The following is a 19,430-nucleotide window of genomic DNA, read 5'->3' as shown; positions in this document are numbered from 1 at the left end:
TTTTGCAGTGAGCATATGGGAAGCATCAGAATGGCATGGAGGGTATTTTTTTAATAAGAGATGGACTGATTCCATAAAGGAAGCCACAGACCTGAACTTACAAGATCTCAGCAGGGTGGTTCACAACAGACGCTCTTGGAGGTCGCTGATTCATAGGGTCGCCATAAGTCGTAATCGACTTGAAGGCACATAACAACAACAACATGGTATACAGCCACTCTTGTGGCTGTATAATTCTGCCTTCAAGAGTGTGTCCTCGGTTTGCATTCTTGAAAAGACACAATAGGAAACATCGATTTGTATTCTAATTTATGATGAGTTACATTTTCCAACCTTGCAAGAGCCTGAATGCAGATTCTACTCTTGTTCCAACAGAAAATCAAACCCAAGATAAAAAACCTAGTTAATTAGAAGCAGCTACAAAAGTTAAGTTTGATCATCCCCATTTAATTTCTACAGTACCCTGACGTGCATTTTATTTCTTCCATACTTCCCAAACAATACATACATATATAAAAAATCCAGTTGCCACCAGAATATAAACCTAGGTCAGTTAGTTCAGGGACAAATGCAAACTCAACCCATTTAACTTAGTCTTACTGATACAACTGGATACATAGCTTTCCATAGCAAGTATGAAAGAACTTCCAAGAGTGCATATTCAGCAATTGCAGCGTGGGGCTTAATACAGTAGTCGGTGCAATATGTATTACCTGAAGTTAGGATACCATCCCACCCCATGTAGAAATCAATGCAATAGCCAATTCTTCTCACTGACCCTCCCCACCACCCCACACAGGATGAAACAGATTAGTTTTAATTTATTTTTCTTAAATTAAAAATAATGTACACATTGCACAATATTAGAATGGAGCACCAATATCATAGCTGCAGAGAATCGACTGCTTGCAGACTTCACTGCAAAGGCTTCTTTATGTGAAAACAGCAATGGCTTTCACTCCTCAGAAATGTCAATTTGTTTTGTAAGAGCAAATTTGTTGTCCTCCAAATCCAGTGCTTTGACTGTTAGGACAGTGAGTTTCCATTGATCTCTAGGTTACAAGAGAGCTGTCATTGCAGTCTGATTTATTGGCTTTACACAGTATCTGGGCGTTGAATAACCTTCATTTGTCAATAAACTGGTTTGGGGCTTCTGATAGCCAGTACTGTAGTCCACCATGGGTAAGGTTTTAATTTTTGGTTTATCATACTCCTTCTGACTTTGTGGTGTTTGATAATCTTCACTCTCAGGTTCGGTCTTGCATAAAGCAGAGAAACTGCCTGAAGAAATTGAATATTTGTGAGCACCAGAAGCTGTAGGAATGTTATAGCAGCTCTCTGAAGGGAAAGCATTTTCTCTTCCCATATGTCGCTCTATAATAGGAGTGGCATATTCAGGCTCGTGGTTGGCCAAAGGCAGTGCATAGTCATGGCGATTTGCTCTCTGTGGACAGTGGTAATGGTTCCCGACCGTGGCGCTACTTTTCTTCTCATCCTCCGTGTCCATTGGTCTGAAAGTGGATCCCTTTCGGGTTACTGTCCCAGTTCCTATCATGAGAGGCTGTTGATAATCTAAAAGGGAAAAAAGCATATCTGAAATTCAGATCAGGCCAAGCACTGGATGCCAATCATTACCCTCATTCATGCTGATAAATGGGCACTCTTAGCAATCTGTTATATTATTTTTCTTGTCCCAGAAATAAATCATCATGCTATGTGTTAAAATATAATGAGTGGTCAACACAGGATACGATTATTTTTTGTTATCCCTGAGCATGAGTGTATCATTTGCAGTTGCAGGAAAGAAAATATGAGCGAGTGGCAGAGAATATTCATTAACTTGAGAAAGCTAAAATTGAGCATAGTTCCAGGATGTTTCAAAGCTTTATTTTAATGTTAGAACAAAACCAATAGGAAGTATATTTGCTCATGTTTTATGCTTGTGTGAATAGACATTTTATATGTAACATTTTCAATGGCTTATGCTATGGCAGGTGTGGGAAACTGTTGGCCCTCCAGATGTTGCTGAACTACAACTCTCATCAGTCCCAACCAGCCTGGCCAACATCCAGGGATGGTGGGAGATGTAGTTCAGCAACATCTGGAGGGCCAAAGATTCGCCACACCTGGCCTATGGCTATGAGCAATACAGGCATACCCCGCTTTAACGTATGCAATGGGACCGGAGAGTATACTTTAAGTGAAAATAACCTTTAAGTGAAGCAATTGTCTTCATTTGTACTGCAAGCAACCACCACTAGATGGCGTCGTCGTCATGCCAATAAAGTATACATTATTGCGAAGCATGCGAACGTTAAGCAGGGTATGGGGACGAATGGAGCATGTATGTTATAGTGAGGCAACGTTAAGCGGGTACACATTTATCATGACTAATATTTTCCTCGGAGTACATCTTCTCCCATGGCTTCTGAAGGAAATAGTTTCTGGCTAGTAACAGATATAAAAAATTCAGATTTAATCAGACAGATCATTTAGTCCACCCCCCTCACATCCTTCTGACAAACTCAGCTATCGGTATGTCACAGATCAAGAACAGATTCCTACATTTTAGGTACTTATAGAGCAATGGCTCTTGATTACTCAAGCAACATGAGCAACATGCAACAGAAAAAGAAAAATATGCACTATATAGAGAAAACAGGCAGATAGTTGTCAGGTTTATCCATCAGCTTATCCAAAAGGATGGTGTCACAAATAAATTACAGTTAAACTCTGAAAAAGCAATATTGTATCCTTGGTAAATTGATGGGGAAGGAATGCCAAATATATTACCCTGGAGGTATCTAAAAGAAGTATGCCAACAGCAGTTTAATATCAGTGCATTGGTGGAGTGATAACAGAAATGTAGTGAAGAAAAATATGATGCAAATTCTATTCTGCCAATCAAAAAGCAGTTAAGTTCCTCTTATGGATTGACAGAAAAAGCCTGTTTCTTGTACACTCACTTTCTACGTAGTGACTGTTTCAAAAGAAATTGAAGTTACCTTCCGTCCCTCTTGTGACAAGATCTAGCTTTTGTGGTGTATCCTTTGCATTATTATAACTGATGGTGAATTCAGTAGACTGATGTCTGATGAAGGGTTGTTTGATTTGTTTCCAGAAACCTAGAAGTTCAAATACTTAGTGTTTTAAAAAAATCTCAAAAATGATCAAATTTAAAATACTACTTGCACAGAATATAACTCTCCCTTTTTCTAAATGTTTCAGTGTGTATGTGAGAAAGTGTGGCACAAAATATACTTCAGATTAGAAGAAACCTGTATTAGCTCAATCCATGCAGGCTGCATAAGGCTCAACTGAGACAACTCTGCTTCCTTCCTGCTGCAGCTGTTTGTGCTTTCCCCAAGCCACTCTTGAGGGTTGGAATGATGGAAGGTATTGTGGGAGGAGCTTCAGCAGGATGGGGAAGGGGTAATTGGCAGAAGCCCATCTAGTATGAGTAGTAGTCCAGCTCATGCCAAGGACTTGCTCATCCCAGCAATTTATCATCTGGGCATTCTTGTCCAGTAAAGAACATACTTAATTTTTAAGCTGCTTTGCTGATCAGTTCTGGATCCCCCTCCCCCATGACCCCTTTTCTACAGCAGTGTGCCATTCAGTTCTGGAGCAAAGCTGAATCTGGATTTGCCAAGCATCTCATGAAAAGAGTGCCATGAGAGACAGGGGAACAGGAGCATAATAGACAACAACACCTGTCAACAATCTTTTAAGGACATGGTTCCACAAAACCCTTTTCCTGTTAAATTACCCCCTGGTAGAGATTTACACGGATAGTGGAACCACTGTGGCTGAAAATGGTTCATACATCCAAGGATCAGGGTGCCTAGAGAAGTACTAGCACAGAAATTGACACCAGTTGCAATCTATGAATGTTCCAGCTCCACAGATCCATTACATATTAAAGGTTACTGTTTTATGTGTCCAGGCTTGGGGGTAAGCACTTCCAAGGGAGTCACTCCCATTGGACACAACAATATTATTGTTACAACTGCATAAACATTTTCCTCTCTCATTATTGCCATATATACACAAGTAGAATCAAAACATGATTATTATTATTTTTTACAACTAACCGGGTTTTACGGTGTCATACGAGCCATAAGAAACTCTTTGCTTTCCTCTCCTGTAATGAAGAACAACAATCACCATACTTAGTTTGAGTCAGTTCTATTAAGTCAGTTGCTGTAGACCAGCCTTTCCCAACCAGTGTGCCTCCAGATGTTGTTGGACCGCAACTCCCATCAGCCTCATCCAGCATTGCCAATGGTCAGGAAAGACGGGAATTGTGGTCCAACAACATCTGGAGGCACACTGGTTGGAAAGGCTGCTGTAGACTATTGACTCTGCTGGGATGTCAGGCACTTGCAGTCTCCATCTTTGCCATTACAAGTGCAATGTGGCCCAGGGCCTTAATGCTGAAACCTGGATCTACTGCCTCTTTCTGTTTTTGAAAACTTTTTTTATAAAAATGCTTACAGGGCAGCGAGGTATGCAGCAAAGCTCAATGCTAGTGAAACCCACCCACCATCTTGATTTTCCCAGAGGCCCATGCAAAAGCAGGATGGGTTGAGGAAGCGTGAGCGTGAAAGAAAGACACATAGATGGACAGAGAGGCAGGATCCTGGACAAGGCTCGTTTCAGTTTTAAGATACACATTAGAAGAAAATCCTGTCAACAGATCACAGATAGAGAAGAGACCACTCCACATACAATAGAATGAGCCTGACAGCAAGAGTCAAAGGTTCCCCCCTTGCTTTCAAAGTGTGCCTAAATTTGTATCTATACATAAAAATTAGCAAATGCACATTTTTGTCATGGTCTTGTGCTCCAAATCTTTTTTTATTACTTAACAATGAATAGCAAACTCAGCCGTGATTGCAACAATCATTCCTAGCTAAGACTGACTTGCTCTACAGTGGAGGAAAAAGGAACATCCAGCGGCATGAACATTCATGCCTCAGCCCAGTGGATCCAATAGACTCCCATACACACCTACAAACCTCTTACGCCTAAAAGCCTGAGACCCACTGAATTCAATGGCACTCAATTGCCAGGATCATTCTAGAATCCAGCATACTATCAATGGTTAAAATTATGTTCTATACCCTTTCCTGGCTTCTCTAAAAGCCCTTAGGTGAGGAAAGAACTGTCATGCAAATCTTCCTGCTGCTCTTCTACGGAACTTGCTCTTTAGCTTGCTTGCCTATAAAAATGCTGGAAGACTCCTGAGCAGGCACACCTCGTGAAGAGAGAACACCGTTTCCCATTGTCTGCAATTCGTGGAGAAGTGAGGTGGGAGAGGGAGCTTGTCAGCGGAGGAGGAACACTTGCCAGTGGTGAGGTGGCAAGGGGGGTTGTGAAAGCCCAGGAAAAATAGCTAGACATGCTGGTAATTAAACTTGGGACTTCATATGAGTAATGCAAATACAATTTTACATATTGGTTGTAGCATTCTTTCCTATTCTGCTCTAAAACCACTGAAGGGAATCATCAGGTATATTATGGAGTGGCTTCCATCAGCTGGTAAATCTGCCAGTTACTCTTTAACCAAAACAGCTAAGAAAGAGGCTGTACCTGTCCAAACACCACAAGTAGTATTATGCTTTTCAACTGCATATAGGGAAAAGTGAGAGTCACCTACTTCTGTACAACAGCAGAGAGAGATATCCCAGATATTAGGAACAGCAAGAGCACCACCGCAACTGGAACAATTATGGCAGTAAGTTTCAATCCTTAAAACAAACAAAAACACAACATTACAATACACTGAAAAGCCAGCTGAAAAAATGACCTGGCTGGACTATATATCACATAGTATCGATATATAGGGAGGAGTACATCCTTTGTAAAGCCCAAGAAAGGGGTTAAAACAATTAAGCCTAGTTCACAATGTCAGATCCTGACTTAACAAGTAAAGATGACCTATGTGCACTCACTCATATTCATCCTCTTTGCTTTCATTTTACTCCTCCCTTCACATGGTTCTGGAAAACCAACCAGGAAGCTGCAGTTAACCATAGCTTCTTATGTGTAAACCAGGAACTTTGGCTAATGGCTTCCAAACAAGCCAAGATGTGTGAGTCATTAACCACAGTTCCCAGTTTGCACGTAGTGGAAGGAAGCCATGGTTAACTGTGGCTTCCTTCCTGGTTTGTTTCCCTGTTTACACAAAGGGAAGAGTGAAACAGGAGCAAAGGGGCTGCATCTGCATGCAAAAGCTTGTGCACATCCTGGCTTAAGATTTGATCGTGTGAATGTAGTATGACCCTTTAGAAATAAATGGGTTTTATTCCACACTAAAGAGTAAACAACTTAAGAGTGCAATTCTATCCACATTTGCTCAGAAGTAAGTTCCACTGTATTTGAGTGTGTTCAGGACTATACCCACTTTAGAATTGCAGTGGGCAATGGATACCTCTCAAAAATTATAAGATCAAACTTTTTTATATCCAGAATACAAAGTACTGTTTCTGGTCATTTGGCCCTTGTAAAGTAAAAAACAATGGAGCAAATATAGAAATGTGATTTGTCAGCCTTACCCAAAAAGAATCACAATCCCAGGCATTTGACAACTGGGATTGTTTTAGAGATAGTTTTTAAATGTTTTCCCTTTCATTGGCTTGACAATGCTACACTGCTCTGCAGAGTATCTGAAGAGGTGGTATAGAAACTGGTATGCATTATTTTTTAAAAAGTTGTCACAGACCATGTTAAGAGTAGTCCTACAACTTGCTCCTTTCAGTAAGATATTTAGTACCTAAGCTGCTTTCTTCCAAAGGTATGGGTTCTGTGATGGTTCTGTCTTCTTTTCTAACTGAGACACCTGTGCTTTGACTTGGTCTTTGCCAGAGTAGATGAGTAAGAGAGCTGTTAACTGCAAAACAGAAGGTGAAATAAGGTGAGCCTGAACACGTTTGTAGGACATTCAGATCTTGCTGCCTATCAAAACTTTTTTTAAAAAAAAATAATTGAAGAAAAATGGCTTACCTTGTGTTATGTGACAACCAAGAAGTTCCACCTTCAGAGCTATTCGTTTGTGCCAGCTCTGTGGAATAATTCTCACATAGCGGGCTACTATAGGGGGAATGAAATTATTCCGGACTATGTCTCCATGATTAGAGTTGGCTTTGAATATCTGCAGATTAAAAGGTAAATGAACCATGTATTTAGTTTAAAGCAAGGGAACAACAATTAACTCCCCATAAATAACAAGATGATAAAAATCAATAATAGAACAAGTTGAACCCTGTAACAATTCACTAGGGGAGGGTGGGGAAAGGGGCTCAGCCTCCTTTTTTCACATAGCAATTACCGGAGAAAAGGAAGTGGTGGGAGAATGAAGGCAGACCCCAACCTGAGGAGTTTAAGGCTCGTCTTCCAACGTATGAGCAGCCTTAAATCTGAGCACCAGCATACTAAAGGGGGGGGGGAAGGTTGTGACCAGCAAGTTACTCAACCAGTCTCAAATCTGGGCAGAACGAGGCCAGCAAGGAGTAGTTAACCCTTCCCTCCTTCAGACTGTAGCAAAGAATTTGAGGTGGGATGCACAGCAGGCTGCAGAACAAGAGCTACATCAGTATAGTTCAGCGAGCAGAGTCTCACCCTGAACAACTGAAGGGAGAGGGTTTGCCCCTGCACTCCCCATGCTATTTAGGAGAAATCTCTTTTTCTCCCTTACTGAAAGGAAGATGGGCAGAAATGGATCCTTTCTGACACTAATTTCCCCCTCCTGCACACAGCTTTCATCACTGCCACTTTTATTTCTAAAATTCTGTTCCAATGAGATTTTCTACACCCCCACCTCACTTTTCATAAATGGGGACATGAGCATGTGCAAAGGAATACCCTTTTCCCTGCACACCTTCAGAGTCCCTTCAAGTATGCAGAAATGCATCCCTTGTCTGGCCCTGTTTCACTGCGCTATCGGCTTTCAGAGGGAATTATATTGGAAACCTCAGCATTGTGGGGGTGGAAAGTGCAGCACTCATTTATATTTCATAATTTATAGTTAAAGAAACTACCGCCAAAGGATTGTGTCCAAGTGATATCCTTCTGCTGACAGAGGGCTCTTTGATCCAGTGGAGCTTTTTGTCAGTGGAAGAGGGATGAAGGTGATCTTTGACAAATTCCCCCTCTCCCCTGCGGCCTCCTCATTCTCCCTAACATCTTCTCCAGAGGGTTGGGGAACCTTCTGGAACTGCATGGGTGGTGGTATGGGGAGCTGCAGGAGAAGGGGGAATTGCCAAGCAAGTTGGAAAGATAGGGAGACAGCCTTTCCCCCCCTCAAATCATTCTTCAGATTGTGTTCCCGGACAGGACAGGACAGGACTACGGTTGAAAAGATAGAGAAACACACTCCTACTTTGTATACATACAAACAAAAATAAATAAAATTCCTACCATTTAAAAACAACAACTAAGAACTTTATATTTTGCCCACGTTTTTACACAATATGAAATACAGGGTTTTTTAGCATCTGCATAGCAGATGGATTTCATATGTTGAGCAATGTGCCTACTTACTAATAAAACAACAAAACAAAGTGAAGCCTTTCAGTTCAGGTGAACCTGTCAGATGCAGGGGGATAAGAACTCCTCCAGGTTTGACCTCTCACTTGCCTTTTGTAGTTAGGGCCAAAAATAAGTTTCTCCCATTAAGTTGCAAGCAAACAGGCTCTTACTGATAAAGGCTGTGCTCCTTCAATTCCCATTATAGATAAAATAGTCCAGGCCTTTTCTAGACTGTGATTGATATAGCTGAAAGAGGCCAGAGTAATATAGATCTGCCCCTGAAAAGGAGACTAACAGAGCAGTCCTAGGCATCTTTACTTGAAAGTAATTGCTACTGTTTTCAATGGCTCCTTCTTTCTTGTAAGGCAGAGTTAGGATTGCAGCCGGAATGTTTTGTGCATAAACTCACTCACCCTCCAAATCCACCCTGCTCCAACTTATCAGGCCATTGTGATTACAGCCGTGTCAGAAACCAAAAAAGTCCCCCTTTCAAGACAAGAGGAGAAGGGGGGGGAGGGGCAAAATTTCTAACACTTAAAAGTTGCAGAAATACATTTGAATAAGCTTCTCATCACAACAAGCAGTAGGCTCACAGAAAATGATTCACAAATGATGTTAAGTATATGCAATTAAATATGCAGATTAGCAGATGATACATTTCCCATTCAGCCCTTTTCCCCTTCACCCTGTAGGTTGTGACAGAAGATCTTTTAAATGCAAATTATATCAGCTGGAGATATTTAACCCTTTCCTTTCCATGGCACAGTCCTGAGGAATCCTTCTTCTCAAGTTTTGACACCAATGGGGGGATTTCCTCACAGTAAACATACTGTTATGAGCATGGGGGTTGGGATGGATGATTCCTGTGGGTCCCCTTTCCAGCCTCTGGTTTGGAATCCTGTGCCTTGGAATGAGGAACTCTCTGCTGGTCAAATGAGTCTTTTGTTAACCAAATAGACTAGCCAGATAAGATAATGGGCCAATCAGTTGCCTAGCAACAGTGAATGGGCCAGGGAGATCCTTTTGTCATTGAAACTCTGCAGGAGAGCCTCTCCCCCACTCCTGGCAGCTAGCAGAGTTGTGCTTGTAGTTTTAGGGTGTCTAGAGAATTGCTGGGAACTGGAAGGCAGGCAGAGAGAGACTGGCTCTCTGCCCCATGGCCTTTGGGGTGCCTCCTGCAACCCAGATGGAAAAGCTGGATATTGGACTGCTGATGCATTGAACCCCTCCATCCTTGAGCTCAGGTTGGAATGTGTGTAAATAAACAAACCATATTTCATAAAGACACCGCAGTCTCTGCTGACCTTCTTCCCAAAGGAAACCAAACCCTGGAGGAGTGCAAGGACCCCCAGAAATCTCACTGCTTGGAGATTGGGGGAGGTGCGCAACAATACTATCTTCAGATGACAGGTTTTCCTCAGGGCTACACCAGATCCAATCCTGTTAATTATCACCCCCCACCAATACCATTTGCATTTTTAAAATATGCAAATAATAGTCTACGTTGGGGGGGTAGGAAGCTGTTGCATCACATTCAGTTGGGTCCCCACTGCACCGTGTCTCCCTGAAAATAATCTTGATCTGGTTCACAGCCCCCCAGAGTAATTTGAAGCAGGAAGGGGGGTATCTACCCAGGCCTCTGGCTGGGAAAATATGTAAAAGCATATTTTCTATATATATAAAGAAAGAAAATGATGAAGAGGGCACTTTAATCCATTGCTGCACTGCCTCTCTTGCTACCATCATACTTCTTTCAGCTTTGCCTCATAGCTTAAATAAACTCTTATGCAGGAGACTGCTCATCCTGTTTCCTCTGGTGAAGAAGAATCTCTACCTTCCTAATAAACGTTTTCAATTAGGATGATCACAGTACTGTGAAACCAGACTGGAGCTTACCAGATGTAATGGTAGAACAAATTACCTATGCCACAGCTAAACCTAGACTGCACCCCTGTGCACAATTACCCTGCTAAAAACCCACTGAGGTAAATGAGATATCAGCTTAATTGTGCAAAGGCCAGTAGCCCCTGTTATCTGAAAAGGATAGATGAAAAGAGACACTGACATGCTGGAGGGGAATCTGCCCCCCAACCACCACATGTCCTTGCCCCCCGCCCTTATATCTCACCCACAGTTACCTTTTCTTCATGGCTTAGGATTCCTTTGTAAGTCCTCCATTTTGAGTTGTTATTTTTATAGTTCACAACGAACGTCTTAACATAATAGTTAAAATTGAGCACAGTGGACCCTGTCGTTCTAATTCCTTGTAATAAAAGAAAAAGTAAATACAAAGGATCTGTTTTTCTTTGTTGGGTAATAATAATAATAAAAAATAGACTTAACACACGTTTTCTTAAAACAATGATTACTCATTTATATCTGGAACAAAATTAAGAAACACTGCCATTTGAAAGACTTTAGCTTGATACTACATTATTTGTCAATGCCTCCTCACATGCTAGGGCTCTCTCACTGTCCATAGTGATAGGGGAAAAGCACTCCTGCACTTGTGAAGCTCATCCGCCATAGTTGTTAATGTAAACTCTACGTGCACAGGCTCTGGATTGCAGGAATTGTTTTTACATGCAACTGTTTCTAGTGAACACAAAAACAATCTACAAAGCAGATAAGCAAAACTAACATACATTTGAACAGTTAGGCACCCTAATTCTAAACACTGGCTGAAACCTATATGCCAGGAAAATGGCACCCCCCCCCACAGCAACAAGGATTCAAATCAAGTTCAAGGGACGATTCCCAGGGTTATGAGGCCATGGTGTTTTACCATCTATGCCACATGGGCCAACAGAGCTGTTTTCAGTCATTTTAGTGGGTTGAAGCACACTTAGCACTGCTTTGGATTGTAGCTGCAAAGTGTGATGGGGAGATGCAAGTTTCCAAACACTCAGTGGACATGCTTCAAGGAGCCAGAGCCAACAGCAGCTTTCTGGAGCTAATCCACCATTTGCGCCCAAGAGTTTGGAGGGGCTTCCCTTTACACTTTACCCATAACTGCAGTGCCTGAAGTGAGAAAGTTTCAATGTGGTTCAAAAAGGAAGTGCGGGGGGAGGAGGGTTAGGCCAGTCTCAGTTATGTCCTGAGAAGAAGTTGGTTATAGGCAGCATCCTGCCCCACTTCGATCACTGCATGACTATCCTGTGAAGTGTTTCAAGTAAACTGAAGAGTTGGATTTCAGGCCTCCTGTTAATTATATAGAGGTTTCTGCAATGTTGAAAGTGCCCCCGTATCCACCAGTTTGCAATGCTCTGCTAAAACTGAGGGCCAAATCATGTTACATTTAAACTGTAGCCTCCAGCCATTTATGTGTTTTTTCTTACTCAAAAGCAAGCACAGAGAACCTGATCCAAAACAGGACTGTATGGACAGCCATGACGATGCCCCCCCAAAAAACTCAGACCCCTTTCAGCAGCCACCAATAGTAAAAAGAAAAAGAAAAAAGCCCCTACTGGTGCCAATGGCGTACATTATGTGGGTGAGTTTTGAGGACAGTCATAGCTAGAGAAGAAAGGATTCAACCCCCAATCCTTGCATGCTGCAGTCCCAATCAAGATTGCCCCTGCACTTACTTTTGAGTAAGAAAAAAAGTGCATACACAGCTGCAGGTTATGTAGAAAATGTAATGCGCAGTTTGAGCTTTAGATCCAATCCAGAACAGAATTACTCTCTCATCACAAATCATGGTAACTGCTAACATTGCTCAGTTGTCGAGTATCAGCAGAAGAATTCAGAGACAGGAGATAATGGGATAAAGGGGTGTGTATGTCCAAATTTTTTGGGGGGGGCATGGTGTGTGCATGTGAGAGTATATGAAAGAGTGCATGTACAGATGTGGTTGGATTTGTGTAGACATGGCTCACTGTGCGACAAATGTACTGTTTTGGGGCCTCAAAGGGTTCCCAGAATGTTTTTCAGCATGGGGCTGATGTCCTTTATCAGGGCCAAGCAAGAAGTTCTCACCTAGTGTTGTGCAACATGTGATCCTGGTGCAGCAACTGCTCCCCCCCACCCACCACCCATCCCCAATCTGAGGCCATTATTTACAAGAACAGCAAGTCCTAGACTACCAACATAATATGGTAGGCAAAAGGGCCGAAATTAAAGCTGCCTCTGATAAGGTCCAATTGTTGGACATATGAGAAGAATGGACTAAGCCTCATTATCAATCCAACAGCTGCAAAGGATTCATATATACTTAGTTTTATCTAGTTTTGCAAGAGCCTTAGTATAATAAAAAAATACAGCCAACTACAAGATTATAAAAAGACAATAGGTATGTGGAGATTTGTTTCTCTCAGTAGCTATTGATAATAAGAGTACACCACAAAACAGCTCTAATAAGTCTTCTGCAATTTTCAACCATAAACCAATTCCGATTATGTTACTGGAATGGCATGTTGCTCCTGAACTGCTGCTGCAAGTGCATTAAAATTTGGCTTAAAGGCCTGGGTGGTTTTTCTTGTTTTTGTATTTCAATTTGACTTTGCTAGTAAAGGCAAGGTGCCGTTTTAATAACTCAAAGTTGTATCCAACTAGGTTTTGCCCATTAAAATTAATAGCCCTAAGTTGGCCATGTCCATTAATTTTAATAGGTCTACTCTGAGTACGATTAACACTTAGACAACCTTCAGTGTTTGTTGTTGTGTTCACAGATAGTAACTGCAGTGATATGAAGTTTGTTAGAGTTTTCTCATATAAAGTTTAAGCTTTTAATCTTGCATTTCATTTGTATACAGCTCTTCCTTAGAATAACTTTTCAGTCTCACCAAAACCAAAACCAAACCCTGAGAAGATCTAGCTTACAAGACAGGAAGCAAACTGGGTCATGATTAATATCTGAATGACACTTAATTCAAATGTAATGTGGATAAGCGCTATTGCTTTGGTAGACAACTGACCTGTTATTCTTTTTCTCTCTCCCAGATCAATTTCTAGCCATTGCCGATGGTTGCTCTGGTTTGCTGCCCAAGATGGCCCTTGAACTTTGAGCCAAGCCTTATCAGGAGACCACTGAACTAATTCCCCAATTTCGTTGGCTTCATCCCAGAATGATGATGCAGTTATCTGGCCATTAGAAGCATTTCGTCCTTCTAGGTTAAGTGATTTATTGCAATCTTAAAATTCAAAGTAAAAACGGAAGAGCATGTCTGTTTGTATATAATACAGTTGCAGATAATAGTATTGAAAGGCTGAACTATACAGCATAGTTATCAACCTAGCAGACATGATTAATTTTATTACTTTATCACTACTTTTTTTCAAATATCTTTTAGGAGTTCCTGTAAATACTTTCTTCCACTACCAACCCAAGTATCCTAGTCGGACACTGCTCTGCCCCAAACTCACAAACTATGCATTTGAACATAATTCTTGCTCATAATGAAGAGGTATCTTGAAGCATCTCTAAAAATTGTAAGCAAAAATAATTTGATCTGGATGGGGAGAAAAGGACAGGAAACGGAAGACAGGCAAAATGCGTAACATGAATGGAATGACAACACGTAACGTGTTATCTGTATAAGCCTTTGTTGCATTAGAACTCAACATCCAAAATGGGATTCTCTGATAATACAGTATCCAAGTCCTTGCTATTGAGGAAGATGTAACATAGCAATTCTAGCACCGAAAAACAGATGAGGGTAGTAGACTGGGATAGATTAGTGGTTTTCAAACTATAGCTAGGATTCCTGAAGTTCCTTCAAACTTATTCTTAAATCAGAAGATCTGTAATAGCAGACAAGCTGCTAGAAATACAAATTGTCCACCATTTATACTTGCCATATACAAGAGGAATTTTGGCCTAGTTATGGTCCTTCACAATCTGGAAGCATATCGTACAGCAGGTGTGGGGAACCTGAATTACAGCTCTTATCTTTCCTGGCCACTGGCCATGCTTGCTAGGGCTGATGGGAATTCAGCAACATCTAGAGGGGCAAAGGGTTCCCATTCCTACCCTAGAATATACTTAAGGACCTCTATATCGTGCAGAGGTTCTACAGACTAGATGGCAAATTGGGGTTCTTCAGCAGATAAAACAGATGTGGAAAGGAGTAAAACTGAGCTAAATAGACTTTTTCTCAATCATCAGTTCCAAAGGCAGAATCTTACAGGCTATAGATGGAACAGTGACTAGGGGTTGAGCATTTATTAACATACTGAAAATACCAATAAAGAAATTGCAATAAAAATATTTAGTCTGTATGTCAAGTTCCACTGAGGTAGAAAAGGGACTGAAATGCACAGCTAACTGCTTAACAGTGTGATCCTATGCACACCTACTTGGCAATCAGTCCTATAAAATGGTGGTTTTGGAAGTATTTCAATCTGTGCCACAATGTTCATTCTGCACTTGCAAGGAACTGATCCTTCAGTGTGACAGTACCTACTCTTTGGAACTGCCTGCCTATTAATATTAGGCAGGTACCTTTCCTGTATTATTTCTGGCACATTGTTAAAAGCTTTTGTTTCAGCAAGCCTACCCAGGCATGTAATTTTATTTTGTAAAACTGTATTAAAATTACCAATTTTATTTATATGTAATAATTTTATGTTAACTTATTTTTAATTTTTGCTTTTATTGGTATTTTTAAATGAATATTTTAGATTGTTTTTTGTAAACCACTCAGAGGTCTTATGCTGAGTATGTGGTATATACTTTTTGTTAAACAAACAAACGTAGCGCATTATATTTCGCCCCAAGTCCTAATTATTTCAAATAGTGTGTACTTTGATTTTTCCTGGATTATGCTTCCATGTATAAAATAAAAAAAGTCTTACCATTTGAGTTAAAAATAAACCGCTTATCTGACAAAGAACCACTGTAAGAAAAAGAGATGGCTTAATTATTTTGGGTAGCTACTCACGCACAAGAAATTTTAAGACAAAATAGAACTTTGTTTCATTCCTACCCTGCTTTTTTATCCTAAAACTTGTTGCATTAACATAAAAGCATTACACTTGCACAGTGCAACAAAACATTGTTACATTAGTATTGCAGAGTTATCACCAATGCATCCAGATACACTTGTGCCAGTGTTTAAGTGGGGATGCCATATACCAGACTATTAAAATCTTACAAATCTCCCAAAGGAGTTCTAGTTCTGTTGCCATTTTCACCATAGTAAAAACTGATATTGTTATCTGAAAATATATAATAGTTTCAATATTATTTACTTGTCACTTTTACAATGTGTTGCATAGTTTTTCAGAGAATAAACACTATAAATAAAGCTTACTATATTATTGCAATGTAACCATTATCTTCTGCCTCTGTAGCACAGCTAATGACTATGAGCAATAATGTTTCCCTACCACAATAAAAAAAGAATTATGTTATAAAGTTTGCAAAACACTGGAAAGGCACAATGTAAGCTACATCTCTTAACCATGGTACAATCGGATGCTGTTAAGATTAGCTAAAATTAAATACTTTTATGTACTATATGGCACAGTGATTGATCACTGGGAGCATCTAATCCTATAGCAATGGGAAGGCCATAAGGCAGCCCCATCTAAGATGCTCTGAGGTTTCTCAATATAGAGCAGGATGCAAGTATAACAAGAAATAGTTGATTTGGACTTAACTCTCCACCTGAAAACAGTGGGGCTTCAATGCCTTTAACTTTGGCTTGAATATGTACCATATTTTTTCCACTGTTTTCTATGGGAAAGGGACTTGGAACTAGCATGTTTTAGCTGTCAGGCTGTTAAGAACAATATTTGAACATCCAAAGAAACACTTGTATTTTATCTTAATCCTGCATTACTCAACCCACCTGAAAACTAAATGGCTCTCAATTTATTAACTCAAAACATGCATGGATAATAGACAGTGCATGCCACTATTAACAGCACTGAAAATGAAACCAAAATTGCCGAAGTCACCATCTAATCAGGCAACATGTTTCCATCAGATTCCAATGAAAACCTTCAAGGGCTCAGCACATACTAGTGCTAGTTTTCACTGTGATCAGTTTGTGTCTGGTGTCATAATTAACAAGAAATCATAGTTAGATTTCTAAAAAGCACAAAAGAACATGCCAGGATACAAAATCAATGTTAAACCATGGCTTCATATTCTGAAGTTCTGAAGCCATTGGCCAGTTTCACAGTTTGGTTCAAACAGAAAACTATAGTTAATGGAAGACATCCTGGCTTGTTTATCTACTCATGGGAAGGATCAAAGCTGAATGCACAAGACCTATTCATTTCTTGGCTTATTAAATGAAGATATGATTGTCCAAACACGGCCATAGTCTCCTATGAACAAAAATATGGCTAATCCAGAGCTTGGAAAAGTTACTTTTTTGAACTACAACTCCCATCAGCCCCAGCCAGCATGGCCACTGGATTGGGCTGATGGGAGTTGCAGTTCGAAAAAGTAACTTTTCCAAGCTCTGGCTAATTTATTGTTTAAAGACATCTCACATAAAGGAAGGGCTCTGTGTGCAGGAAAAAGGCTTGTGTGTATCATGATGAAATAAGACACAATCATATGTATGAACACAGCTAATACTTACTCTTGAGAAAAGATGCCATTGGCCAGGATTCCTTGATAACGACTTGCTCCTTTCAGTTGAATCACACTAATCTGACCACCTAGTTCGTCTGCAATTACTCCAGCATGTATGGCAGATTTGCACAATGATGAGGTCTGATGTGCAGAAATCAAATAAGGCAAGACTTTAGTATTCAAAAAAAATTATCGGTCAACATAAAAAAAAAATCTTAAGAGCCCCGGCGCTCTTAAAAAATCCAGACTAAAAAGTAGCCGTTCTCTGTATGTTAAGGTTAATATTTTACAGTGTAGTAATCCTCCCCCACATACATGATTCCTCAGAAAATCATTAACAAAGGATCATTTCCACATAATAGGCGGAGAAGAATAAAACAACATGCTTTTGTAGTTTTGCTGAAGATACTCTGATTGTTATATGTAGAAAAAGGCTGAGGAGAATGTCCCTAAATTTTGTTACTGTCATTAAGAATAGATCACCTATGCCTGTTTTGCAAACTGAACACAAAATGGCTGAGACTGGCAGCTGAAGAACTATACCAATTATACTGTATCTGCACAACTCTATGGCAAAGTTTAAAAGCCCCTATACATATAGACAAACCATATATGTACATGAACTCCATAACACTAAAGGAACAGCTGGCTACCATAATTTTTGTTCGTCAGATCAAACTGTGCATAATTGTTTTCTGTTTCCATACTTCAGAGTTAACGATGATTGCTCAGTGGTAGAATATAAGCTTTTCTGTCCTACATATTTAATAGTAAGTTTCCCACAAAGAATTGTAATAACCCAAGAAATCAAAGGGGACAATTTACGGATTCAAGCTTTTGGGTCTACACTAGGACATTCAGGTCCCATCTGCACTATACATTTAAAGCACTATCCTGGGAACTGTAGCTTAAAGGTGTTGAAAGCTGTTTAGGAGACCCCTATTTCCCTCACTGAGCTATAATTCCCAGAGTTCCTTGGGAAGAGAGACTGACTGTTAAACCACTTTGGGAACTGTAGTTCTATGAGGGGAGTAAGGGCCTCCTAACAACTCTCAGCATCCTTAAACTACAGTTCCCAGGATTAATTGGGAGAAGCCATGACTGTTTAAAGTGGTATAATACTACTTTAAATGTATAGTGCAGATGAGGCCTCAGTTCAATTGAAAGACTCTGTTACCAACGATATCAGCCACATATGATATTACATATACACAGAAAATGTGAGAATGGTGTTCCTCTGAATCATAAATCTTCCAGTCTGTCTAGTATAAGGTTGCTTGCACTACTTCTGTGCAATGATTTCCAGTTCTTAAGTCTTCTGCAAAATGCACTAACCTTCATTTAGCATAGCTACTGGTCTTTGAGCCCAGGATCAAAAGTTTAGGTTGTGCTTATCTAGTGATAACATTTCTTCAAAAAGCAGTATTGCCATCTATCTTCTTGCTGGGCAGAATTCCGTAACCTGGTGCCTGCCAGATGGTTTGGACCACAACTTCCATCAGCCCTAACCAGCATGGCCAGTACTCAGAGCTGATGGGAGTTGTAGTTCAGAACATCTCTGTTAGGGAAATCATGTTAGGGAAGGCTGTTCTAGACCTGTTCTTTATCTCAGGTACTTACATCTCTGTATCCTTCTACTATATTCCCAGAAACATCACCTGCTATGTCTCCGCAACCAGCTGGACAGTACCTGCTATCATGGAGGAAAGAGAGAATCTTGTTTGAAAAAGTAGGGACTGGTGTAGCGCGCAATGCATACACTCACTGTATAACATTAGCATGCTTGATAAACAAATAGTTCCAAGATCAAGGTTTTTCTTCTTCTAAATTCTAACTAATTTATCTGCTGTAGGCACTAGCAGAGATGCCCACACATGTTGTTCTGTTTAGTTCCTTCTTATCACCTTATGTGCTCAGGGAACAATTAAATAGTAATGGAAGGAAAGATTGTACAGCACAACTACATTTTGCATAAAGCTGTTTGCACCTTGAACAGTTGGCTTACTTGCCACTATCCTTTCAACTTAGTGCAAGGGACCCTTATTTAAGAGAACAAACTGAAAAACCATTTAAACTGACCTGGATCAGCTTTCAATCCTCCAGTCTGATCATGCAAAATGCTTAGTGCTTTACCCCCCCCCTCCGGTTAGGAGCAAGGAGTCTTCAGTGCCCAAAGCACTGTCCTTCTTTCTCTTGGCATTACTGGCTGTGCTATAGACAAAGGCTGCTTAGTGCTCTGCAGCAGCTTCTTTAGTTACTCTGGAATGCAATGTCTCTCAGAGGAAGACTTCAGTGCCTCTGCCTCTCCAAGTCAAGTAGATAATCACAGATTCAGATCGAAATACTTCCAAATATCTCCAGAAAAACA

General features: G+C 40.4%; 1 protein-coding gene across 5 annotated transcripts in view; it reads right to left on the bottom strand.

Moving 5' to 3' along the window:
• Positions 1–426: 426 nt before the first annotated feature.
• The window catches only part of LOC133383280 (transcription cofactor vestigial-like protein 2), a 130,375-nt gene continuing 111,371 nt past the window's right edge, over positions 427–19,430 (bottom strand). For 4 of the 5 annotated variants that reach the window (XM_061623686.1, XM_061623688.1, XM_061623689.1 and 1 more), the window contains 11 exons: positions 18,683–18,755; positions 17,070–17,203; positions 15,328–15,368; positions 13,449–13,664; positions 10,671–10,795; positions 7,009–7,156; positions 6,779–6,895; positions 5,663–5,753; positions 4,095–4,144; positions 3,006–3,125; positions 427–1,572 (listed from right to left, as the gene is read on the bottom strand). In XM_061623686.1, the coding sequence (XP_061479670.1) occupies positions 1,058–1,572; positions 3,006–3,125; positions 4,095–4,144; positions 5,663–5,753; positions 6,779–6,895; positions 7,009–7,156; positions 10,671–10,795; positions 13,449–13,664; positions 15,328–15,368; positions 17,070–17,203; positions 18,683–18,755 (1,630 nt within the window). In that variant the 3' untranslated portion in view covers positions 427–1,057. The remainder of the gene's footprint in view (positions 1,573–3,005; positions 3,126–4,094; positions 4,145–5,662; positions 5,754–6,778; positions 6,896–7,008; positions 7,157–10,670; positions 10,796–13,448; positions 13,665–15,327; positions 15,369–17,069; positions 17,204–18,682; positions 18,756–19,430) is intronic. The other variant, XM_061623687.1, reaches the window with a different exon arrangement.

Source organism: Rhineura floridana, chromosome 4 (genome assembly GCF_030035675.1).
Source record: "Rhineura floridana isolate rRhiFlo1 chromosome 4, rRhiFlo1.hap2, whole genome shotgun sequence".
NCBI classification, from domain to species: domain Eukaryota; kingdom Metazoa; phylum Chordata; class Lepidosauria; order Squamata; family Rhineuridae; genus Rhineura; species Rhineura floridana.
This window is presented reverse-complemented; position numbering and strand designations above follow the sequence as displayed.